Below are 20,630 nucleotides of genomic sequence, written 5' to 3'. Positions count from 1 at the left end.
TTTTCTCTGCCCAACAATTGGGAAAGTTTCTAAATTCCAAAGAACTCCTGCAGACAAACACACTAACAGGTGCTCAAAGCCTTGCTTTACAGTTAGCCACTAATACTGGTGTTGGGCTTGTCATAATTATTAATGTAAAATAATCACAACTCTAATAATGGCTTTTTAAAACTGACACTAAACCATTATAGAGATGAGGTTGGAAACTATCAAACCAAACCCAAATACTTCTTATAAGACAGAGTGTTTCCTTCTTAGTAGTGTTGAACTCAAGACCACATCCTGGACCAAGACTAGCCGGAGACCAGAATGCACCGAGACTTTTGGGTGGAAGCGACTGAGGCAAAACCAAGACCATAAAAGTCTTGGTTTTGTTAAAGATAATTCTTTTTTTAACTTTACTTTTATTTTAAATACATTTGGCAGAGTTAGTCTATGTTCACACTGCAGGACAATGTGATTTTCACAGATATTTAGGCTGGGCAACCAGACTCAAAACACCACTCACGTCATTCTTCCATTCATTTTTTTAAATTCTTTTGATAAATAGGGCTCTTATTTTGAAATTAAGAGGAAGTTAGTGAGTAGACCAATGGAAGGTCTCTGAAAATGTGTGAAATGTGTGAATGAAATATGTCTACGTGAATTTTATGGATCAAATGAGCACATGTGATTTTCTACTTGGTCACTTCTCACTTCAATGTTTTTCAGAACTTTCAAGTAAAAGTGGAGAATCAACAGAGATATTTAGCCCTATTTACCAAAAGTGTGAAAAAAAAACCTAGAGGAAGACAAGAAGAGATGCTTTTATTTGAAAAGGGGATGTGTCCCAGGTCCATTTTACATTCAGCTCCTAATGCATCATGGGATGGTTGAGTATGACTAGTGTGCCCACCGTGTGCACTAAAAAAATGTCCCCATATTACATCCGGAGCCAGGGCCACTCCTCAGGATATTTATTGCTACCTTTTTTTCAATCTATTATATCCTGTTATGTCATACATTGGGCCATCATGAGTTAACAATGACCACCCCCAACTCAGCCCCGTTTGGTCTCAGGGTCCAAAAAACAGCCTTATTCAAAAAAGCTTCTGGTGAAATGATGTAAATGTGAATATTAAGGTACTTCAGCTACATAAATAGTTGTATAACCCTAAAATCATGCATGGTGTTCCAAGACACATAGAGGAAACCAGCAGAATGACATTCTCAGGATTGCCACCTTTTTTACTGTAAAATATCACCCACAACATTCCCCAAAGGACAAAAGAAGTGACAAATTGTGACCTGACGTATGGCCCACAGAAAACACTGAGCAAATGATGCGTAGTATTTCTACGCCCTCAGATGTGTATGCGTAGGAAGTCTACACATTGCTCAGTGGACAAGAGTAGTCATTCTATATGCTTTGAAATGAGACTGGGTTGCTTTATGCCAACTCAGCACCAAGCTGAAACAGGCTGTCAATGAAATCCACACTAAAAACTTAGAATCTTTATTTTCATATGTTTGAAACCTCATTTCCTGTGTTTAAAACAACTTGATTTCAAACTGTTTGTCCTCTAAACTATCTTATGAGAAGTCAAAGTGAAGCTGCTATAGTCATGAGGAATGAATTCTTCAGACTCTTTGGTCCTAAAGCCCGCCACCGGCTGCCCCGGCTCTGACTAGGAAGCAGCCGGTGGGCGGAAGAGCAGCAGGCCAAATGACTACTGGCTGTAATTGCTTCCATCTTGGTCACATTATGGTTTGCATTCTGGTAATTAGCACCATAATCTACAAATCTCTGCCCTTTGGCGCCGCTCCATCGTTGTTAGGCTGAGAATCCCCACGAGAGTAGACGCTTAATTTGTCTTCCCCTCTAATACATCACCAGCATGCTACCTCTGTCATTTCATCATTGTAAGTGTGTGTGTGTGTGTGTGTGTTGTGTTGATCCTCGGAGACACCACGCGTCAGCAGCAGCAGAAACGTATCGGATGTTGTCCTGCTGGCCGTTTCTCATGCAGACGTTCCTGATGTGGGCAGATGTTGGAAGAGGCTGGAGCTCAGATGTGGTGAGCCGTTTGTTTCACAAACTATTTTAATTATATTCCCCTCCTCACCACCTACAAAGCATCCCAGCAATTAGCAAAGGAAAATGCTCTCAATTAGTGAGGCCTCACAGCGACATGAGGTCCTGGGTTCAGGACCCGGGACGGACACTAGGCTGCTTCCTGTGTGCAGTTGGCATGTGTTCGCTCACTAATTATTACCACAATCCAAAAAAACATGTGTTAGCTTGATTAGAATATCTGATTAGCCTGAAATGGAGCTAATGTCTGTCTGTGTGTGTTTGACGATGATGGACTGGCTCCCTGTGTAGGGGGTACCCCCACCCAACGGCCTCTGGCAGCACAGAAGGAAGAGCTGGGTCTGACGAGGAAGGACGGACGGACGGACGACAATCAGGAGTAAAATTTCAACTCAGCGTCTTTCTGAAGTTCCTATGATAGTAGCGATAGTGCAGCAGATTAATTGCATATTTCAAGAAAATTGTTCACTTTGGTATAAAAGCATGAAATTTGGCACATACTCTAAGGCCCACTGTTTTGGAAAAAGGCATTAGCCACTCAAAAATTCAATATGGCGGCCATTTTTTCAGATGGCCAAACAAGGTGTCAGCGGAAAGGTCTGGTCCGGCCGAGTCTGAATATGTGCATCCCTCCCAGGCAAAGTAAGAACTGCGCTTGCTAAAGGCAAAATAGTCAAACGCTTTGCAAAAAAATTGCTTATTTTTTTAAAAATGTGGCACTAGCGGATGCGTTTTGGGCGGAATCCAAATATGTGGTTTGTTTTCAGCTAGAGGCAGAATTGTGCCTGCAGGAGGCCGTGGAGGTTTGGAGTTTTCCTGCACCAGGGGTGCATACTGCTCATACTCCTCTGAGGCTACCTACACCAAACTTCCGTGCCATCTTGAAAAATGGCAGCCATATTGAATTTTTTTTTCCAAAATAGTGGCCCTCAGAGAGTATCTGTGCCAAATGTCATGCTGAACTGAACTTTCAAGCATTACCATTCCATATGGGATTATCAACAATATCTTAAACAAGTTGAACCATGACCTTTGTACTGCTATACTCTATGAAGTGAATTGCATGAAAAGTAAATTGTGTTATGATTTATATATAATTAGTCGTATCCAGTGGAACAGCTTGACTGTCAAAGGACTCCGATCATTTTTTTTCATTTTACAAGCTGCAGAAAAATAAAATCATTTGTGACGTGCAGCACAAAATATTTTTGTGCAATTGCACAAAAATACAAAACACGTTGAGTATGAAATCATGTCGTGCAACATGAAAAACCTGCAGGAACGGTGGCGCTGTACAGAAGAAAAATGAAGTTTCCCTGTGAGATTGTGTTTAATGGAATAAAATCATCTAAGTTTCATCCTTCTTTTGTAAATAACCAACACATCATATTGAGCTAAATGGTTTCCTGTTAAATCATGACTGTCCAACTTGGGGCCCACGGGCCAAAGTCAGCCCGCAAGCCATGAGTTTTGGTCCACTGCCCATATTTGAAAGTTTTTTTTTAATATTCTTTCAATTTTTAAAAATGATGTAAAACTGTACAGATATTTATAAATAAAAAATCTAAAGCTTCCTCTAAAGCATCTTTGAGTTTCTTTGAAAAGCACTACATAAAACAGATTTATTATTATTATTATTATGATTATTATTATTAAAGCTGATGTCCAATTACATTACTCTTCTCGAGTTTTAAAGGTTTTTCCAAAGCAAGGAAAATGTAGTGTTTTGATCGTATAGGCGGGGTATGTTGTGTCCCATTTTGTTGAATTTATATTGCACTAAATGTCTTTAAAGACATTTAAATCTTTCATATTTTTATGCCATGAGACACAATAAAGAAAAGTGTTTAATTTCAAAACTACTTTAAAGTATTTATTTTGCACAGTTATGTAATTGGCATATTGTGCATCTCTGAAAAATCTGTGAATGAAATATGTCTACGTGAGTTTTATGGATCAAATGAGCACATGTTGATGTTCTACTTGGTCATTTTCTCACTTCAAATGTTTTCAGAACTTTCAAAGTAAGGTGGAGAATCAACAGGTTTTTAACGCCGCCCTCCACTGCCACTAATTTCTGCCCATTCAATGAAAAAAGTGTGTTAATTCAAAGTTTTCTCTTAAAATTGTAATAGAGCATTTTCACGGCACATCATCAACCGTGTCATCAACCCAGAAGTTGCCATTTTGGCGATAAGCAGCAGCAAAACAAACCTCACACATACAAGCAAATCCCAAATTTTGAAAGAAAATGGTGAGTTATTGCGATGGATAAATCACAGAAAAGATCCTCAAAATGCATCATAGATGCAAAGGCATACAGGGAAGGACTTGGTCACAATATTTGGAAAAGTTAGGGTTTATTGGTGGTGCAGATCCATACCAGTCAGCTCCCTCATCTTGGATCAATGACGACCCAGAGAGTATTTCCTCTATTATGTATCCAGATATCGTCAACTACCTAGTTTTCGCCAAGCGGAAGACCTCAAATCTTATAAAAGTTTGGAGACCTAGACTCAGATGTTGTGGATCAAGTCATCTTGCTTTTGTGCGTGCACTTTGTTTTACTGCTGAAATATTGCTAAAGTGGCGACTTCCGGGTTGATAGCGCACCGTTGAAAACTCTCTATAGATGGGATTCCGTCACGAATTTCCCACAATTTCATAGTCCGCAAGTTTGTGTGGCAGCTTTCGTTGTTACATCCTGACACGATATATTTTCATCCCTCGAAGCTTTCAAAATGACATCAAAACTGAATAAAAATAGCCAAAAGGTAAAAACAATCTACATAAAACGTTTGAATGCAACTTGCAAAGCGAGGTGTTTTTACAAAAGTTGAGTGAAATCGACAACAAAGATCCATCGGAGATTGAGAAAGGAGAACAGGTGTCTGACGTAGATACGTTCCTGGTGGTTTTATATCCAGACATTGTAAACGATCTGATGAACAGTGTAAGTATTTAGACTGTGGGTTAAATGAAAGCAGACAAGTGTTTGGAGGCGTATAGCAACGGGTGGGTGTGGACCTTTGACAAGCTAACAGGATCATTTTTGCTGGAATATTGTTTTTCACCTGGTCAATATGAGGCTTCAAAGATGGCGATGTGTGCAGGGGATCATGGGAGTAGAAACCCATCTATAGTTTCCATTACATTCAACAGCAACTTTTTGTTTTCACTGTAAAGTGATTGATTTGTCATTGGAATGAGAACCAAATAACAAGGTGAGTCTAAAATATTTGAAACTGTTGAAAGAGCAGAAATAAAGAGGTGGGGTGTAGGTGTAGGATGTGCATGAAGTGCTGCCAACATCCATAAGAGCTGTTCTCTGTCATTAAGGATGTTTAATTGCTCTTTTCGGACATGTCAGGGTTCAGAGGAGCTAATGTTACCCTCTGCTCTGCCTCTGACTTCACACGGGGCTGATACCTCCCCCCCCCCCCCCCCCCCCCCACCCCCCACCTCTCCTTTGTATCACTGGGTTTGAGTTGAGCCCATTGTCGCCTCGAGCTGCTTTTCTGTGCGCGCTGGGCCAGAGCGCGCACTGAGGAGGCTCACAGAGGGGTTTCCAACGGCAGGACGCACAGGACGCACAGGACGCACGGGAACGCGGAGCTGGAGCTCTCAGCATCCGAGGCCCCCACCACGTTAATGGGAGCCCTGGGGGCCACATAGGCCACCAGTCTCCGTGACCATGCTGCTGGTGATACCTGTGCTGCTGTTCCTCAACGTGTGGGACCCAGTCAGTGCGCGGCCCCGCTGCGCGCCCGGCCCGGCCTGTGACCCGCGGCGGCGCAGGGATGCTGGGGCCGGGGGGGAGTGTACGAGCATCTCGGAGGAGCTCCAAGACGCAGGAAACTTTACTGCGCCACTAAATATCACCTACAGATCCATCCCAGCGGGAAGGTGGACGGATCTCTGGAGGAGAATAACCCACTGAGTGAGTGTGTGTGTGTGTGTGTGTGTGTGTGTGTGTGTGTGTGTGTGTGTGTGTGTGTGTGTGTGTGTGTGTGTGTGTGTGTGTGTGTGTGTGTGTGGTGCGTAAATCACATTATTATAATATTTATGTGTGTGATGTTACAGAGCTGACACACATCACACAAAACACACACAAAGTTGTGTTTTTAAAGAAACTCATATTTATTCTTGATTCTGTTTTAGTTTGATTCTATATTTGTCTTTTGTTTCCTTTCCACAGCCTCATAAAGATCAATCAGTAACTCTACTCAGCTTTATTTACTTCTATAGAACCTTTCATACATAGAACATGTTGCCTAAAGTGCTTTAAAAGAACAGACAGACAGCTGAGATCAATAAAATGTACAGTGTAAGGAAATAAAACAAATTCATTGGAGAGCAAATAAATATAAACACACATAAAAAGACAATTAAAAAAGAAAGATATTACAAAATCACTATTATCGCATGTTAAAAGCTAAATTAAAAAGATTGTGTCGTGAGTTTCTTTATTAAAACAATCAGTGGAACTGATGATATGGAGGAGGATTGAGTTCATAGAAGGTGTGTGTTGCACATGGGACATTTAGAAGATCTGATGGATCTGTTAGGACATGAAACCAGAGGAGGTTTGTAATATATGGATGAATAAGCACATTTACAACTTTAAAAACTGTTAAAACAACTTTAATATCATTCTAAAAGACACTTAGAGCTAATGTACAGTTTTTAAGAGATGGTGATAGGCTCAACTCTTCTTTCTGGATAAAATTCTTGCAGCAAACTTTCTGGATTAGCTGTAATTTTTTTTTTTTTTTTTTTACTTTTGAGGTTGTGCAGTAAAAATAAAGTTACAGTAATGTAAACGGCTGATGATAAAAGCATTAATTAAAGAGTCAGGTCTCGCTTTGGCAATGTACTTATGACATTATTAAAATGTGGGATATAATTTAAGTCTGAATCTAAATCTTTCCCAGTAAGTGTAAGGTTGAACGTTGTGTTTTTTATGGGTTCCTCACTCAGGTATACTGGAGATCACAGCAGTGGATGTGGGAGTCGTGGCCATCAAAGGACTTTTTTCTGGCAGATTTCTGGCCATGAATGAGAGGGGACGGCTCTATGGATCGGTGCGTGCATTCATCTCACACACACACACACACACACACACCATAGGCAGAGTTTGAGATTCTTACGGGGGCTTCTGAGGAACACACCTAATAGCACGTACCACGTTTCCGAAAATTCAGTCAAATCACTCGTTTTCTCCGAGTAAAACAAATGAAATTGTGTAACGTAAAATCGTAATCTAGGTTGAATTGCCTTTGAAACAATACATACGATATATCACACGACTATGTTCTGATGAATTTAAAAATTACTGGAAAAGGTTCTAGACATCTGCTCATAGAACGTCCATGTCAAATTACAGCCTGATTCAACAAGCATTAACAGAGAGGTAGTCATTTGAAAAATGGGGCCTCCTGGGACCCCGTGACACGTACAGGGTAATGGGCCCCATTCATATATTGATATGAGCCAATGATTCGGTACCACCAACCGTCTTAATATTTGACCTGCAATTAAATGACAAATCGACTTTTTTCTTTTTTTGTGGGCCTTAAATGGCATAATAAATAGAGTTGAATATATCACCCATCTCCAGATTGACACCAACCACAATGTGTGTAACATATACAACACTGCAAAAAATAATGAGTAACATAACTGATAATGTTGACAACTAAAATTTGCGTTCACGCATCATTTAATGTTGTAAATTCATGATAAAAATCCTTCTGCTTCATTGTTGCTGCAGTACCATACATGAACTGCTGGGGGCAGTGTCGCTTCACCATTTGTTGAGAAAAGAAGAATCAACCTAAAGTCTCAAAATTTTGGGACCATTTCACTGAAAACTTATACTAGTATTTTTTTAAGAACAATAAATGAATGAATGTATATTTTGTCAGTTACTGGCGTTACTGAACGATGTGCTGCGGGCGCACGGGCTTGCGCTCGCCAGCCTGACTCGTCTACTTTTTCTTGACCAAAATGTGAAGGATTGTCTTGATCAAATAACAGGGATTTAAGGTATTAGGCTGTGGGTGAGTAATTTAAAGAGGCAGTATTATGAATAAATTAATTTTTAATGGTTTGCTACAGTGATAAACATTCCATTAGCTTCAGTCAGAGGGACAATGTAGAAAAAGTTGTTTCCTCCCTCCTTGTTATTCCACATTTTGTGGAAATTCAGCTCCAAAACAGTAGGTGATGTCGCCTGGTGGAAACTCCTCCTCCTGACAATCCTGGCTCCTCCTACCCAATACAAATGTGAGCTCCTCCCTCTCAAACTACCTCACAGCTAAAACAAACACTGTGGTTTAATATAGAATATATATTATACTTTATTGTCATAAATGTAAGCTACATACACAAAATGTGTTCTCTGCATTTAACCCCTCCCTGAGGAGCAGTGGGCAGCAATGCTGTAGCACCCAGGGAGCAGTTCCATTTTTAGTAGTCGTTATATCGCCTCGTATCTCCTTTGAGATGATCTGACATGTTTGTGACACAATGCGACGCAGCAAAACAAATGATTATCACCTTAAATGCACCATTCCTGTAGTTTATAGAGACAAGGAGGAGAAGAATATGACTCAGCAGTTATCACTCCGGTGAGTGTTTGAAACAGCTGAATGAATCCGCTGCTGCTGTGATAAAACACGCTCTGAAGCAGACTCACAATCACAAAAACCTCCTAAATATTCATGTGTTTTACTGTAATCTGCAGTGTGTGGATAGCAAAAATGAAGTCAGCCATGAAGTCAGTGTCTACAGACACACCTACTCATTAATATGCATAAGTAGACCCCAAAACAGCCTGTTTTTACAACTGCTCAGAAAGTGACTTTTCAGAGGCTAAAACTCTGGAAAACAGACGAGTTTGGGAAAATAAACCTTAAATACTGTGTTTTTGAGGTTCTTAGAACATGTGGAGATACCATCATACTGGACTTTTAAACCATCAAAGTTAGTTATTGATAATTTAACTAATCGTTCTAATACGTAAACTCTGTTCACTGCCTCTGTTATTCTCTACCACAGTGTTTAAATCAGCTCCTTCACTCTACAGAAAAGAACATCTTTGTTGTTCTTCATCTCAGCGAGAAGATGATGTGAGAATGATGATTTTTATCTAGGAAACGTTCATTTATTTGTCAGTGTTTGTTTGACCACAGTGGGCGGGGCCTCTGAACCCAGAATACATGTTAATGACGATCAGATCAAGTTTTTATTGTCACAGTGTCACAGTAAGGAAACATGTTTCCCTGTACAATGAATTATAATTCAGCTGTTGCATTTATCAACACCTGATCATTGGTGCACTGTGATTGGTCAGATACCAATGATTGATAAATCCCACGTACGACACAATGTTCACTCACATTTACACACATTCAAGGTTGCGTTTTATGCCACTTAAAATATTTCTATATTATTTACATTATATTAAGAATTGTATTTTTTTTAAACATTTGGGAAAACTGTGATGAAAACTTTTGACCACTAGGGGGGGAAATCCCACGTACACGCACACTGTAACGTTCTCCTCTCGTCACAGGAGGCCTTCACTAAGGAGTGTGAATTCGTGGAGCGGATCCATGAGTTGGGCTACAACACGTACGCGTCCCGCCACCACTCCACAGAGCAGCAGCCGCTCACCGCCACAGCAATAAGCGCCGCGCCAGCGCCAAACGCCAATGGTTCGTGTCCATCAATGGCAAAGGACGGCCCGCGCAGAGGCTTCAAAGCGCGCGGCACCGACAAAGCGTCGCTGTTTCTGCCTCGTGTGCTGGGACATAAGGACCATGAGATGGTGTGAAGCAGCTGAGGAGCCAGCACCAGGCTCTCCATCCACTCCATGCTCACGGGCGCCGCGTCGAGCGCAGGAGACGCAGGATCGCGCACGAGCGGACACTGGCCAATCAGAGTCCAGGACGTGATGGACGCACATGGAACTGATCAGAAAACATGGAGAACGTTTGGTTTGATGACGTCACAGGAATCCTGGATTTACAAAGTCCTCCACATGTGGCTGTGTTGTAAATGTCCCGCTAACGTACTACACACTAAGTTTTCCAAGATGCATCTGGAACCTCCAGCGTTAAAAACCTGTTGATTCTCCACCTTTACTTTGAAAGGTCTGAAAACATTTGAAGTGAGAAAGTGACCAAGTAGAATATCAACATGTGCTCATTTGATCCATAAAACTCACGTAGACACATTTCATTCACACATTTTCAGGAAATGCACAAAATGCACAAAATAGCAGAAAGTACACAAAACAACTAAGAAAAACACGTAAAATTATAGAACACTTTCAAAAAGACAACAAAAACACACAGAATAGTAAAAAAGTGCTACACAAAACAACTGCAAAATAACACAAATTGACAGAAAAATACACAAAACAACAACAAAAAACACAAAATATTAGAAAAGTACTCAAAAAAACAGAAAACAAAATTATAGAAAACTCAAAAAAGACAACAAAAACACACAGAATAGATGAAAAGTACAAAAAAAAACTAAGAAAAACACATCAAGTTATGTAAATTCACACGTGAGAAAGTGACCAAGTAGAACACGTGTGTCAAACTCATGGCTCGGGGGCCAAATCCGGCCCTTTAGAGCACCCTATTCGGCCTGTAGGAGAAAGTAAAAATGACAGAAAACATAATCATTGTGTAAATGAAACAACAATATTTGCTCAGTTTTCCTGGTGCTTTCATCACATGACTGCAGTCATTTTAAGGTTATAACAGTCAAAATTAATTAAAAAAAAAACCTTCAGTTTTCCACATATTATGACATCATATTTCCCTTAATTGCATAGAAATTGTCACAAAATCTAGGAATTTAAAGTTGGGACTGATATCTGTCATTGCTTGTTATTGTTGGTTTTTTACATATTTAGTATTTTATGTATACGTAGAAGTGTAAAACTTGGAACAATAATGTTTGAAATTACTCGTTTTCCTGCATAAAATCTGTGGCAGACTTGAGGTGTAACTGTTCCGTATTTGGCCCCTGAATGAAAATGAGTTTGACCCTCCATTGTGTTACTGACTAAACTTCAAAATAAGAGCCCTAGTTACAAAAGAGTTAAAAAAAAAACAAAAACAAATGTAAGACAAGAAGAGATGCTTTTATTTTGAAAGAGACTTTTCCCAGGACCATTTTACATTCAGCTCCCAATGCATCATGGGACGTTTGAGTATGACTAGTGTGTTTACCGTGCATACTTAAAAAATGTCCCCATATAGTATATATCCTGATATTTGTCACATACTCAATCTTGAGTATGAGTAGTACGCTAGGATAACATTTACAGCACAGCCGTCGAAAGCTTCACTCATAGATCTATTCCTCAACGTACAGTCTATTCACATATTCTAGACACGCGTCCAAGCATTTTTCCATCAACTTTACTTTATGCAAAGCAGGCTCTGATTGGCTGAGAGCTTTCCACGTACAGTCCCACAGATATTTGATTGTTTTGGGTTTTTTTTGAAATGCGTGGGAAAGCTGAGATGTTTAACAGATGATCTAGTTTTGTATTTCTATAAGGCCAAATGAACATTTTAGATTCACAGCCTAGCACTTTCTTTGAACAAAGAGATGGAGTGAAAGAGGAATGCACTGTCCACTGATTGTTTATATGTTCGACATGAATATTATTTGGTGCCTGTTGTTGTAAGTTATTGATGAGTATGTTTCTGCATGTATATACAGTATAAAATACAGTATACAGTATAGTATACAGTACAGTAGTGCTGCTGTTTCATGGTTTCATTATCCACTGCCTAAACATAAAACAAGGTTACTGACCTCACAGAGAAACATCTGTTTAATGTGGCGTCTTATTCTGGATGAAACATGTTTACATTAGAAATGTTCTGTAGGGTTCTAATGCTGTTCATGTTGTGTAATGTACGGGAACAGATTAGGGCCAATTATGATGGAGAAAATTATTTTGGGCAAATCAAGAATAAAGTCTAAAAATTTGAAAATAAACTCAAAATATCACATTGTTTATAAAAGTCCAAGGTTGCTAATAAAGTCAAATCTACGAAGCTGACGAGGGTCCAATTCACTTTTATCACAATAGTGTATTTTGTGTTCATTTTGAAAATTTCGGCTTTAATATTTCATATTTTGATTTTAATCTCGAATTTTCAACTTTATTCTTAATTTGTTCAAATGTATTTTCTCCATCATAATGGCCCTAATCTGCTTCCGTAGTAATGCAACAACACCTTTAGTAGTTCTAAGGTAGCTACTCCTACAATCTGCTCCTGATAAGAAAAAATCTTTATCACAATCAGAAAAGGTTTTATACTAAGTTTGATTTTTCACAATACAAGATTTTTTTGTGTCCAAAAACAGCAACGGTAGAATAAGTAAATATAGTGAGGAAGTTTAAATAAGAAAAGAGGCTAAAAGTGATCTATTCAGCACACTAATAATACAAAACCAACAATTATGTCTATGTACAGTAAACAGGTAACACATTCAGATTTTTAATTTTTCTTTAATTAACTAATTCTCATTTACAATAACAACCTTCCAAGTGGCAGAATATCAGATTGTTTGTAATATAAACGTACACGTATGACCTGTTTGTTGGATTAAATACAGGAAACTGTTCTTTAAACTGCACGTGATGACAGTTTGCATTATTTATAAAGCAGTAAATGAATTTAGAATCATTTCATTTTTTTAGTCTAACCACCAAACACTCAACATCATGTAGACATTCTTTTTTGGGTTAAATCTGGGTCTGTGATTTAGCCCAAAAATAGTCGTGGAAATTAGCTTATTATTGGACCGTCCAATGTAGTCCAGTTTTAGCCCTTATTTAGTCGTTGAAATTGGGAAGTTTTTTGACTCTCAAAATTGGCGCAAATTTAGCCCCAATAAAGTAGATGAAATGTAGTTGTCACTGGATCGTCCAACTTGGTCCAATTTTAGCCCAAATTTAGTCGAGGAAAGTGAGTTGCTATTGGGCCGTTCAACTACGTCTCAAAATAGTTGTTGACATTAGGTTGTTATTGGACTGTCCAACTTGGTCCAGATTTAGTCCACATTTAGTTCATGTTTGGCCCAAAAATCATTGGAAAATGGAAATAGGACTTCACATTTGGGGGTAAGTAGCTCAACATTTTGAACTCTTATTTGGGCTAATTTAGCCAAAAGAAGAAAAGGTAATGAAACATAACCAAACATACAAAGCTGATCCTGGAACAAGTTGACTACAAGAATTCCCACGATTAGGTATTAGATTTTCAGAAGTTAAGATGTAACACTTTTAATCAATTAATTAATTATTTAACAAAACTCATCATGAGTGTATAATGCTACGACCTTTTCACATTTCACTTTTCTATCAAATGTTGACGTGTAGACGTGTGACAAATACACCAAATATTTATTGATATGTGGATTGTTGATCAAAGAAAGTAGCCGCGACTGAAGTGGAAACCCTGAGGGTGTGGTTCTAGTTTTTACACTTAACCCAGGTGTGTGTGTGTGTGTGTGTGGTGTGTGTGTGTGTGTGTGTGTGTGTGTGGTGTGTGTGTGTGTGTGGTGTGTGTGTGTGTGTGCTGCAAAAAGAACCATAAATAAACCTATCAGTAATAGAGCAGTGTGGTGCGTCCATGTCTCTCTGTCTATAGGTCGCCTGTTATAAAGCCTTGTTGTCATCCTATACCTGCAGGCCGGGGCGGCCCCCCACCCTGGACAATGGCTCCTCCCCACCTGGACAATGGCTCCTCCCAGGGGGGGCCTGGGAAGCAACGCCGCCTGAGACTTTTTGGGGTTTATTTGAAGCGCCGACCAAAAGCTTGAGTCAATAAACGAGGCTGTAGAACAGGTGGAAACAGAAACTGTGTCACACACACACACACACACACACACAGTAAATGGATGATTCTCAATGAATACTTCAAATATTACTCTACAGGAATGCTCTCACCTTCCGTCAAAGAGCATCCAATGGGAACATTTTAAAATACAAATTAAAAGACTGAGAGGAAGATGTAAAGGAGCAAAGGACAGGATTTTAAAAAGTTAACATTCATTTGAAGTTTTTTTTTAATGCTAATGGTTGATGAAGCGTTCAACACCAAAGAGAACGAGTCCACACACATTTCTCCTTATTGCCTTTAACATCGTGAGATACATCTTGCTCTGCTGTTCTGGGCGTGAATTTCCCACGTATTTCTGCAGACGTGACATCAAATGACGCTGGTGTGGAAATAAACCGGAAATAAAGAAGAATGAGAAGAAGTCTTGGAGACTGAAAGAAGACAAGCACGGTGGACTAAACTACTGTTTGGTTCCACAGATGTACGCAGAGGCATGTGCACAGGTCTAGCAGAAAACAGTCACACGAACAGAGAGTAAATAAATAACCCACATGTCACAGTACGAGTCTGAGCCAACAGTGAAAACCTCATTTATTTCTTAAAGAAATTACATATTCAGATTTTTAAATTTTAATCCATGTATGAAAGATATGATATTACATGTAGTTATTCCTCTGCTCCATCCTCCTCCACTGGATCCTGTTCTCACTGTAACAGTTAAAGCTGCCTTCTTCAGCTACAGCAGCTGCAGCAGGAAATGAAGAACGCTGCACGCTAACCACACCATGTGACCAACACCACGTCTACATATCTAACCTGTACTATGCTATTTTTCACACCATCTCCATTTGTTCTAAGAACCCAACAAACATAGTATTGAGGTTAGTTCCCAAACTCTCCTGTTTTCCAGAGTTTTGGGGCCTTCATACATATGCATGAGTGGGCGTGTCTGTAGATGCAGACTCCACGCCACAGCTTTATTACCATAGTGATTGTTTTTGCTATCCACCACTTTTGTTATTGTTTTCAGTCAAAAAACTGCACATTATAGTGAAACACATGGATATTTAAGCAGCTATTAATGAGTTATCTATTTACTGAACATAAAGATATTAACTGTGGATTAAACCACGCTGACGATGCCCTGCCTTCACCATGTTTGTTTTACCTGTGAGGTAGTTTGGGAGGGAGGAGCTCACATTCTTATGTAAGGGAGGAGGAGTTAGGATTGTCAGTGTCCTTATGACTCATAATGTTGCATCACGAAATTGTCCGTACGTCCAGATTATATAAAAGTCATGAACAGAGCGTCCCAGATGCGAAATCTTTCCTGTGCGGCGGTGAGGTCCGATCCGCACGTCAAGTGCGTTGGCCGTTGTGAGCGCGGCTCCCAATTTTACGCATATCCGCACATTCGCAAGAGTTGAAAATATTGAACTCATGCGACTGTTTCGCATGAGTCAATATTTTCGCATTCGGTGTGACGCAGCATAAGAGGAGAAACATCATAATACTGTCCCTTTAAGGATGAAGTTTTTTGTGGAGGAGAATCCAGAGAAAACCAACAGGCACTGAGAGAAAATGCAAATTAAACAACAAAACTACTTTGTTATAACTCTTTTTTTTCTAAACTTTAACACAATTCTAGCATAATCAGCTGCAGAATCGTTCCCAGGAAACCTGGTTTTCCATGGTCTTCTCTGTTCTTCTGCCTCTGCTTGAGCCTCCTCCTTCTGTTTCTGTTTCTTAGTCTTCTTTGTCATGTGGGCGAGCCTCCTACAGTTCACTGTTCTCCTTGATCAGAAGCTCCATTAGTTGTTCGTTGTTCTCCTGGTCAATGGTCAGAGTGAGAAGTTGGTTCTGTAGACCTCCATACTGAGTGTGTAGTCTGTGTCAGGTTCTCACAGTTGTCATTGGTCAGGCCTGTGACTTGCGTTCTTTGTTTCCTGCTGTTATTTGCTGACTCATCGGTTCCTCATTTCCTCCTAAAGGTTGGTCATTCTATCCACTGTGTCCTCCTCCAGGGCAGAGCACTTCTTCTCACAGGTACCTTTGATGTTTGTGCTACAATCCAGCGTATTGTTAAACAAAGGTCGGACGACTTCTTGCGTTCCTCGCTCAGCTGAATCTTAACAAGTTGAACTTGTTGATCTGGTTCTGCTGAGTTCTTTCAAGTAATCAATTTCCAGCTCCAGACGCTTTATTTGTCCCTGGTTGTCCCCACAGTAGATGTTCAGGGCTTGGATGATAGCGTCGTTTTTCTGGAGCTGTTTGGTAGCCTCAGCAGCATTCCTCTCATGGAGATCCAGAGGTTTGTGTAGCCTCAGCAGTGTTCCTCTCATAAAGCTCCAGATGTTTGTGCAACGTTCCTCTCATAGAGCACCAGAACCTGTAATGTCCAGATGTTTGTGTGAGAGACTCCTTCAAACATCTCCTATCTGCTTTCATCTGAGACACATTGCCCTTATGGTTTTGTGTAGCGTTCCTCTCATGGAGCACCAGAGTTTGTATGCAGCGTTCCTCTCATAAAGCTCAGATGTTTGTTGCAGCGTCCTCTCATGGAGCTCAGATGTTTGTTTCAGCGTTCCTCTCACAGAGCTCCAGAACCTGTAACTGTCCCAGATGTTTGTGTGAGAGACTCCTTCAACATCTCCTATTCTGCTTCATCTGAGACACATTGCCCTTATGGTAAAGGTTGAGTCCACACAGTTCACGCTCCATTTTCTCCACTCAACTGGTGTTCTCATGGTTAGATCCTTTAAAGAGTGGATCTCCTGGTCTTTCTTCTCCCAGCCCAGAGGTCATCCTCTTCTCTCATTCTGCTTCCCTCTGAGCATCTAACCCACTGGATAACCTCATCCTTTTTTTTCAGTTCTTTGTCCTTCTCCTCCATCAGCCTCTTGTTCTCCTCCTCCAGGTTCTTCACGTTCTCCTCATCCAGGTTCTAATATTCTTCTCCTCAGGTTCTTAGATAATTTAAGCCTTTGTACCTTCATCAGCCTTGAACATATTACTAGATTCTGAGATGGATTCTTTCATAAACTCGATTCACTCCAAACTGTTGTGGTAACTTTCCACAGAAGCTTCCTGATTCCTCCTTCTGGACCTCCACTAACATCTTGGTTCATATGGTTCTCATGTACAACCTTCATTCCAAGTAGTTCTCCACTCTTTGGACCCTTATTTGTCTTCCTTGTGTTGTTGTTGTTGTTGTTGTGCTCATCAAGCACAGACATTAGCTTGTTGAGCTGCTAGACCTGTTTTTCTTCTTCTTCTTCTTCTTCTTGCAGATCACCTGCACTGCGTAGAATCACCTCCATCTCCATCCATGTCATCCATGATTTTGGGCCGACTGTGTCCTCATCAGAACTGTCCAACTCAGATCCACTCTCCAAGCTTTCCTCCCTAAAGGTGCGTTTACACCGAACGCAACTGAAGCGACTAGATTACATTCAAAAACAATGTAAATGACGCAACGTCAAGCGACGCTTGGAGTCTTTAACCTAGACGCTCAGAGTGGAAGATTTGAACTATTCAAGCAACATGAAGCAACAACTCCACCGGCGGTTTCTGTCTGTAGAGCCAGGATTCCAGGAGCATGTTGTCATATTGTTGTCAAAACCAGATCTCCAAATAATCATACACGCGTTAATTTCGTCACGCATTGATTACTGTAATTCCGTTTTCTCCTGTTTTAACAAGTCGACTCTAAAGAGAATTCACACTGTTATAATTGCTGATGCCAGACTTTTGACCGGTGGTCCCAGAACATCCTACATCACCCACATTCTTTCCGGTCTTCATTGGCTTCCAGTTAATTTTCGTATTGAGTTTAAAATTCTAGTCCTGACTTTCCTAGATCACAGCCCGCTCTGTGAGATCTCTGGCATGGACGAGCTGACGGTAACTACAGAGTGACAAGTACATTCATGTAAAGAATCTAAAACAGCAGGAAAATCTCCAATAACATAAGATAAAATCCATACACTTGTCACTATGTCTTTAGTGAGAAAAAAAGTTGCTAAGAGCGTTCACAAAAAACGGAGCGGAGAGAGGATTCTACATACTGCAGCTTTAAACCGTAAAACCTGCGCTGTCTATGCTAAGTGCTGTCAATCTACGGCCAGAGAAGAAGTGATTAGCCCTCTCAGCGCTACTGCCGGCTCCGCAGACACAGTTTATTCATACTATTCCCTCGTCATCACGTCACTGGAGCAATGACGTGATGGAACGACCAAAAAGCACCACTATGTTCAAGCGACTGCAGTCGCTTTAGTCGCGTTCGGTGTGAACGCACCTTAACAAGACCAGAGCTTTAGTTGTTTCTAACAGTCAAAGGTCAAACTGAGCCGTTATCATTTGAGATGCTAACAGAAAGCTAACACAAGAGGAAGGGTTATTTATTAAAGGCTCAGTAATTGTGATTAATTGTAATTGCACTTTAGTAATTAAGAACGTAATTGTAATTGACTTTCAGAAAGAAAAAAATAATAATTGTAATTTTAGTATCAGTATCAGACTATTTGTTAGTATATATTAAAGGTTGTCACAAATGGTATACTGTATATAATAGATAAAATAAATGTACACAATCTCCTACACATCAGATTATGATTTGGTTGTATTTCATATTCCTATTCAGTTGTAAAAAGCAAACCCAGAATAACTATGTAAGTCTGTTCAAAGTAAAAAAAATAAAAATAAATTAAAAAAAATTAAAAAAAGCAGCTTATTTTTTTACCAATAATTATTTTTTTCCTTTATATAACGTATTGTATCTGCCATGTTGTATGATGAGCTCAGTGTGTTTGGCTGTATAACGTCAAAGTATAAAAACTTCTGTTTTTGTTCAAGCCTCAGTGTTGGAGGTCGGTGAGGTGAGTGTAGGAGTCTGGTACTACAGCAGGTGAGGCCATCACTGCTATGTTCATGTGTAAATAGTGACACCTACAGGTGGATCCCGATACTGTCTCCACTATTATCAGTGATTATTAGAGTTAAAGATTAAAGTTTATATATTCAGTACAAAACCAGGAAACATAACATTAGATGATGAACATATTTTATCTGTATATAATATATATTATAGATACACCACACATATACATAAAGAGCAGCCATAATGAACTTATAAAGAGAATAATTACACATTGAATTACACATTTTACTATTAGGGGCACATTGAGGAAACAGTATGTCTGATCGACAATGTTAAACAAATTGTTTTCATTAAAAATGTGACTCATTGTATACGGAAGCAGATTAGGGCCCAATTTGATGGAGAAAAATAAATTTTGCCAAATGAAGAATAAATTGGAAAATTTAAGAGAATAAATTCTGTGACAGTTTGAATTATTATTAATAATAATAATAATAATAATAATAATAATAATAATAATAATATATAATAATAATAATAATAATTTGTGTAACATAAGCTGGATAAAGCTTTAGTCTGAGGGCCTTATTAATTGGACTTTCATGCATTTGCGTTCTCTTTCAGTTGCTGCACCAAGTTTGGGCCTGTGTGTGTGTGTGTGGTGTGTGTGTGGTGTGTGTGTGTTGTGTGTGTGTGTGTGTGCTGTGTGTGTGTGTGTGTGTGTGTGTGTGTGTGTGTGGGGAGGGGGGGGGGGGGGGGGTATAGGGATGCTGTACCTCCATGTCACACAAATATAAATCACACCTGAGAGTGAAGAAATCACTCTTCTCACTCCATGCTCCGTCTCAACCTCTGCTTAGGAGAGGCTTAAGTGCTCAGATGTGTTGAAATATGGCCGCTCCACTGACAGCTGGCCAATAGAGGGCGCTCGGGCACCACTCACCACGTTAGTATGATTAGACATTAATAAAATAAAAAACAAATTAATAATGAATTACAATAGATAATGATGATGAGTGAAGTTATTTGGTTCATCAGTGTCTGATTGGTGACGTGTTTCCACCTAATCTATACTATTCACTCTCGTTCAAAGTTACACATGTGCAGTGACTCCTCTATTGTGTTAATGGGAGTAACTGCATTCAACTGCGGCAATAAATGTGGTTAGTTTGAAAGCAGTCCTTTGAATGATATTTTCCTTACTTAAAGCTGCACAAACCCTGTTTTTGGTGTATGTTTATTCTGAAGTTGTAGCATATTTTTCTCAGGCCTGTGATGAAGCATCAATTCCAGGGTTGATCTCTAACACTGTGCAAAGATAAGCTGGTAAAGATGATGAATGAGTGAATACATATTTTATAGAGGCCGGTATCTCTCAAAGTGTCCTGAACATTGAGCAACTAAAGCGTTGCTTGTGGAGATTGAGCAACAGACCAGATGATATTATGACTAAATCAAAGATTCATCTGGTTTAAAGTCACATGATGATTCTCACTGTTACTATGTGAGGACCAAAGACCAAGATATTTGCAGTAATGGCCTTTATGGAGGGGCCGTGGACCACCAACTGTTCCTTTGATGTTTGCATCATCATCATCATCATCATCGTCATGAGGAGGAGCATCTTTGGAACGCCAGGTTTTACTTTTTCTGGGCCTTTTACTGTCATTCATTCATTTATTCACTCAAAGAAACATTGAGGATCAGTGAAATGTAAACGTGAGAAAACGTTTCATGCGTGCTGAGTGAGGGTCAGGATGGACCCCCCCACAGATCAAGGCCAAAGGAA

General features: G+C 39.8%; 2 protein-coding genes across 2 annotated transcripts in view; both read left to right on the top strand.

Annotated features, from left to right (window-relative positions):
• The first annotated feature begins 5,611 nt into the window (after positions 1 to 5,611).
• Positions 5,612 to 10,215, top strand: fgf3 (fibroblast growth factor 3). The gene is given in 6 exon segments (XM_028476144.1): positions 5,612 to 5,877; positions 5,880 to 6,014; positions 7,055 to 7,158; positions 9,654 to 9,762; positions 9,765 to 9,823; positions 9,825 to 10,215. Coding segments are annotated over 6 exon segments (606 nt in total). The 5' UTR covers positions 5,612 to 5,768; the 3' UTR covers positions 9,915 to 10,215.
• Positions 10,216 to 20,376: 10,161 nt separating this feature from the next.
• The window catches only part of fgf4 (fibroblast growth factor 4), a 9,652-nt gene continuing 9,398 nt past the window's right edge, over positions 20,377 to 20,630 (top strand). Inside the window, 1 exon segment of the mRNA XM_028441190.1 lies at positions 20,377 to 20,479. Within this exon segment, the coding sequence (XP_028296991.1) occupies positions 20,377 to 20,479 (103 nt within the window).

The sequence above is a fragment of the Gouania willdenowi genome, chromosome 3 (genome assembly GCF_900634775.1).
Source record: "Gouania willdenowi chromosome 3, fGouWil2.1, whole genome shotgun sequence".
In the NCBI taxonomy this organism is placed as follows: Eukaryota; Metazoa; Chordata; class Actinopteri; order Blenniiformes; family Gobiesocidae; genus Gouania; species Gouania willdenowi.
Note: the sequence above shows the minus strand (reverse complement) of the source record. Positions and strands in the feature narration are given on the sequence as shown.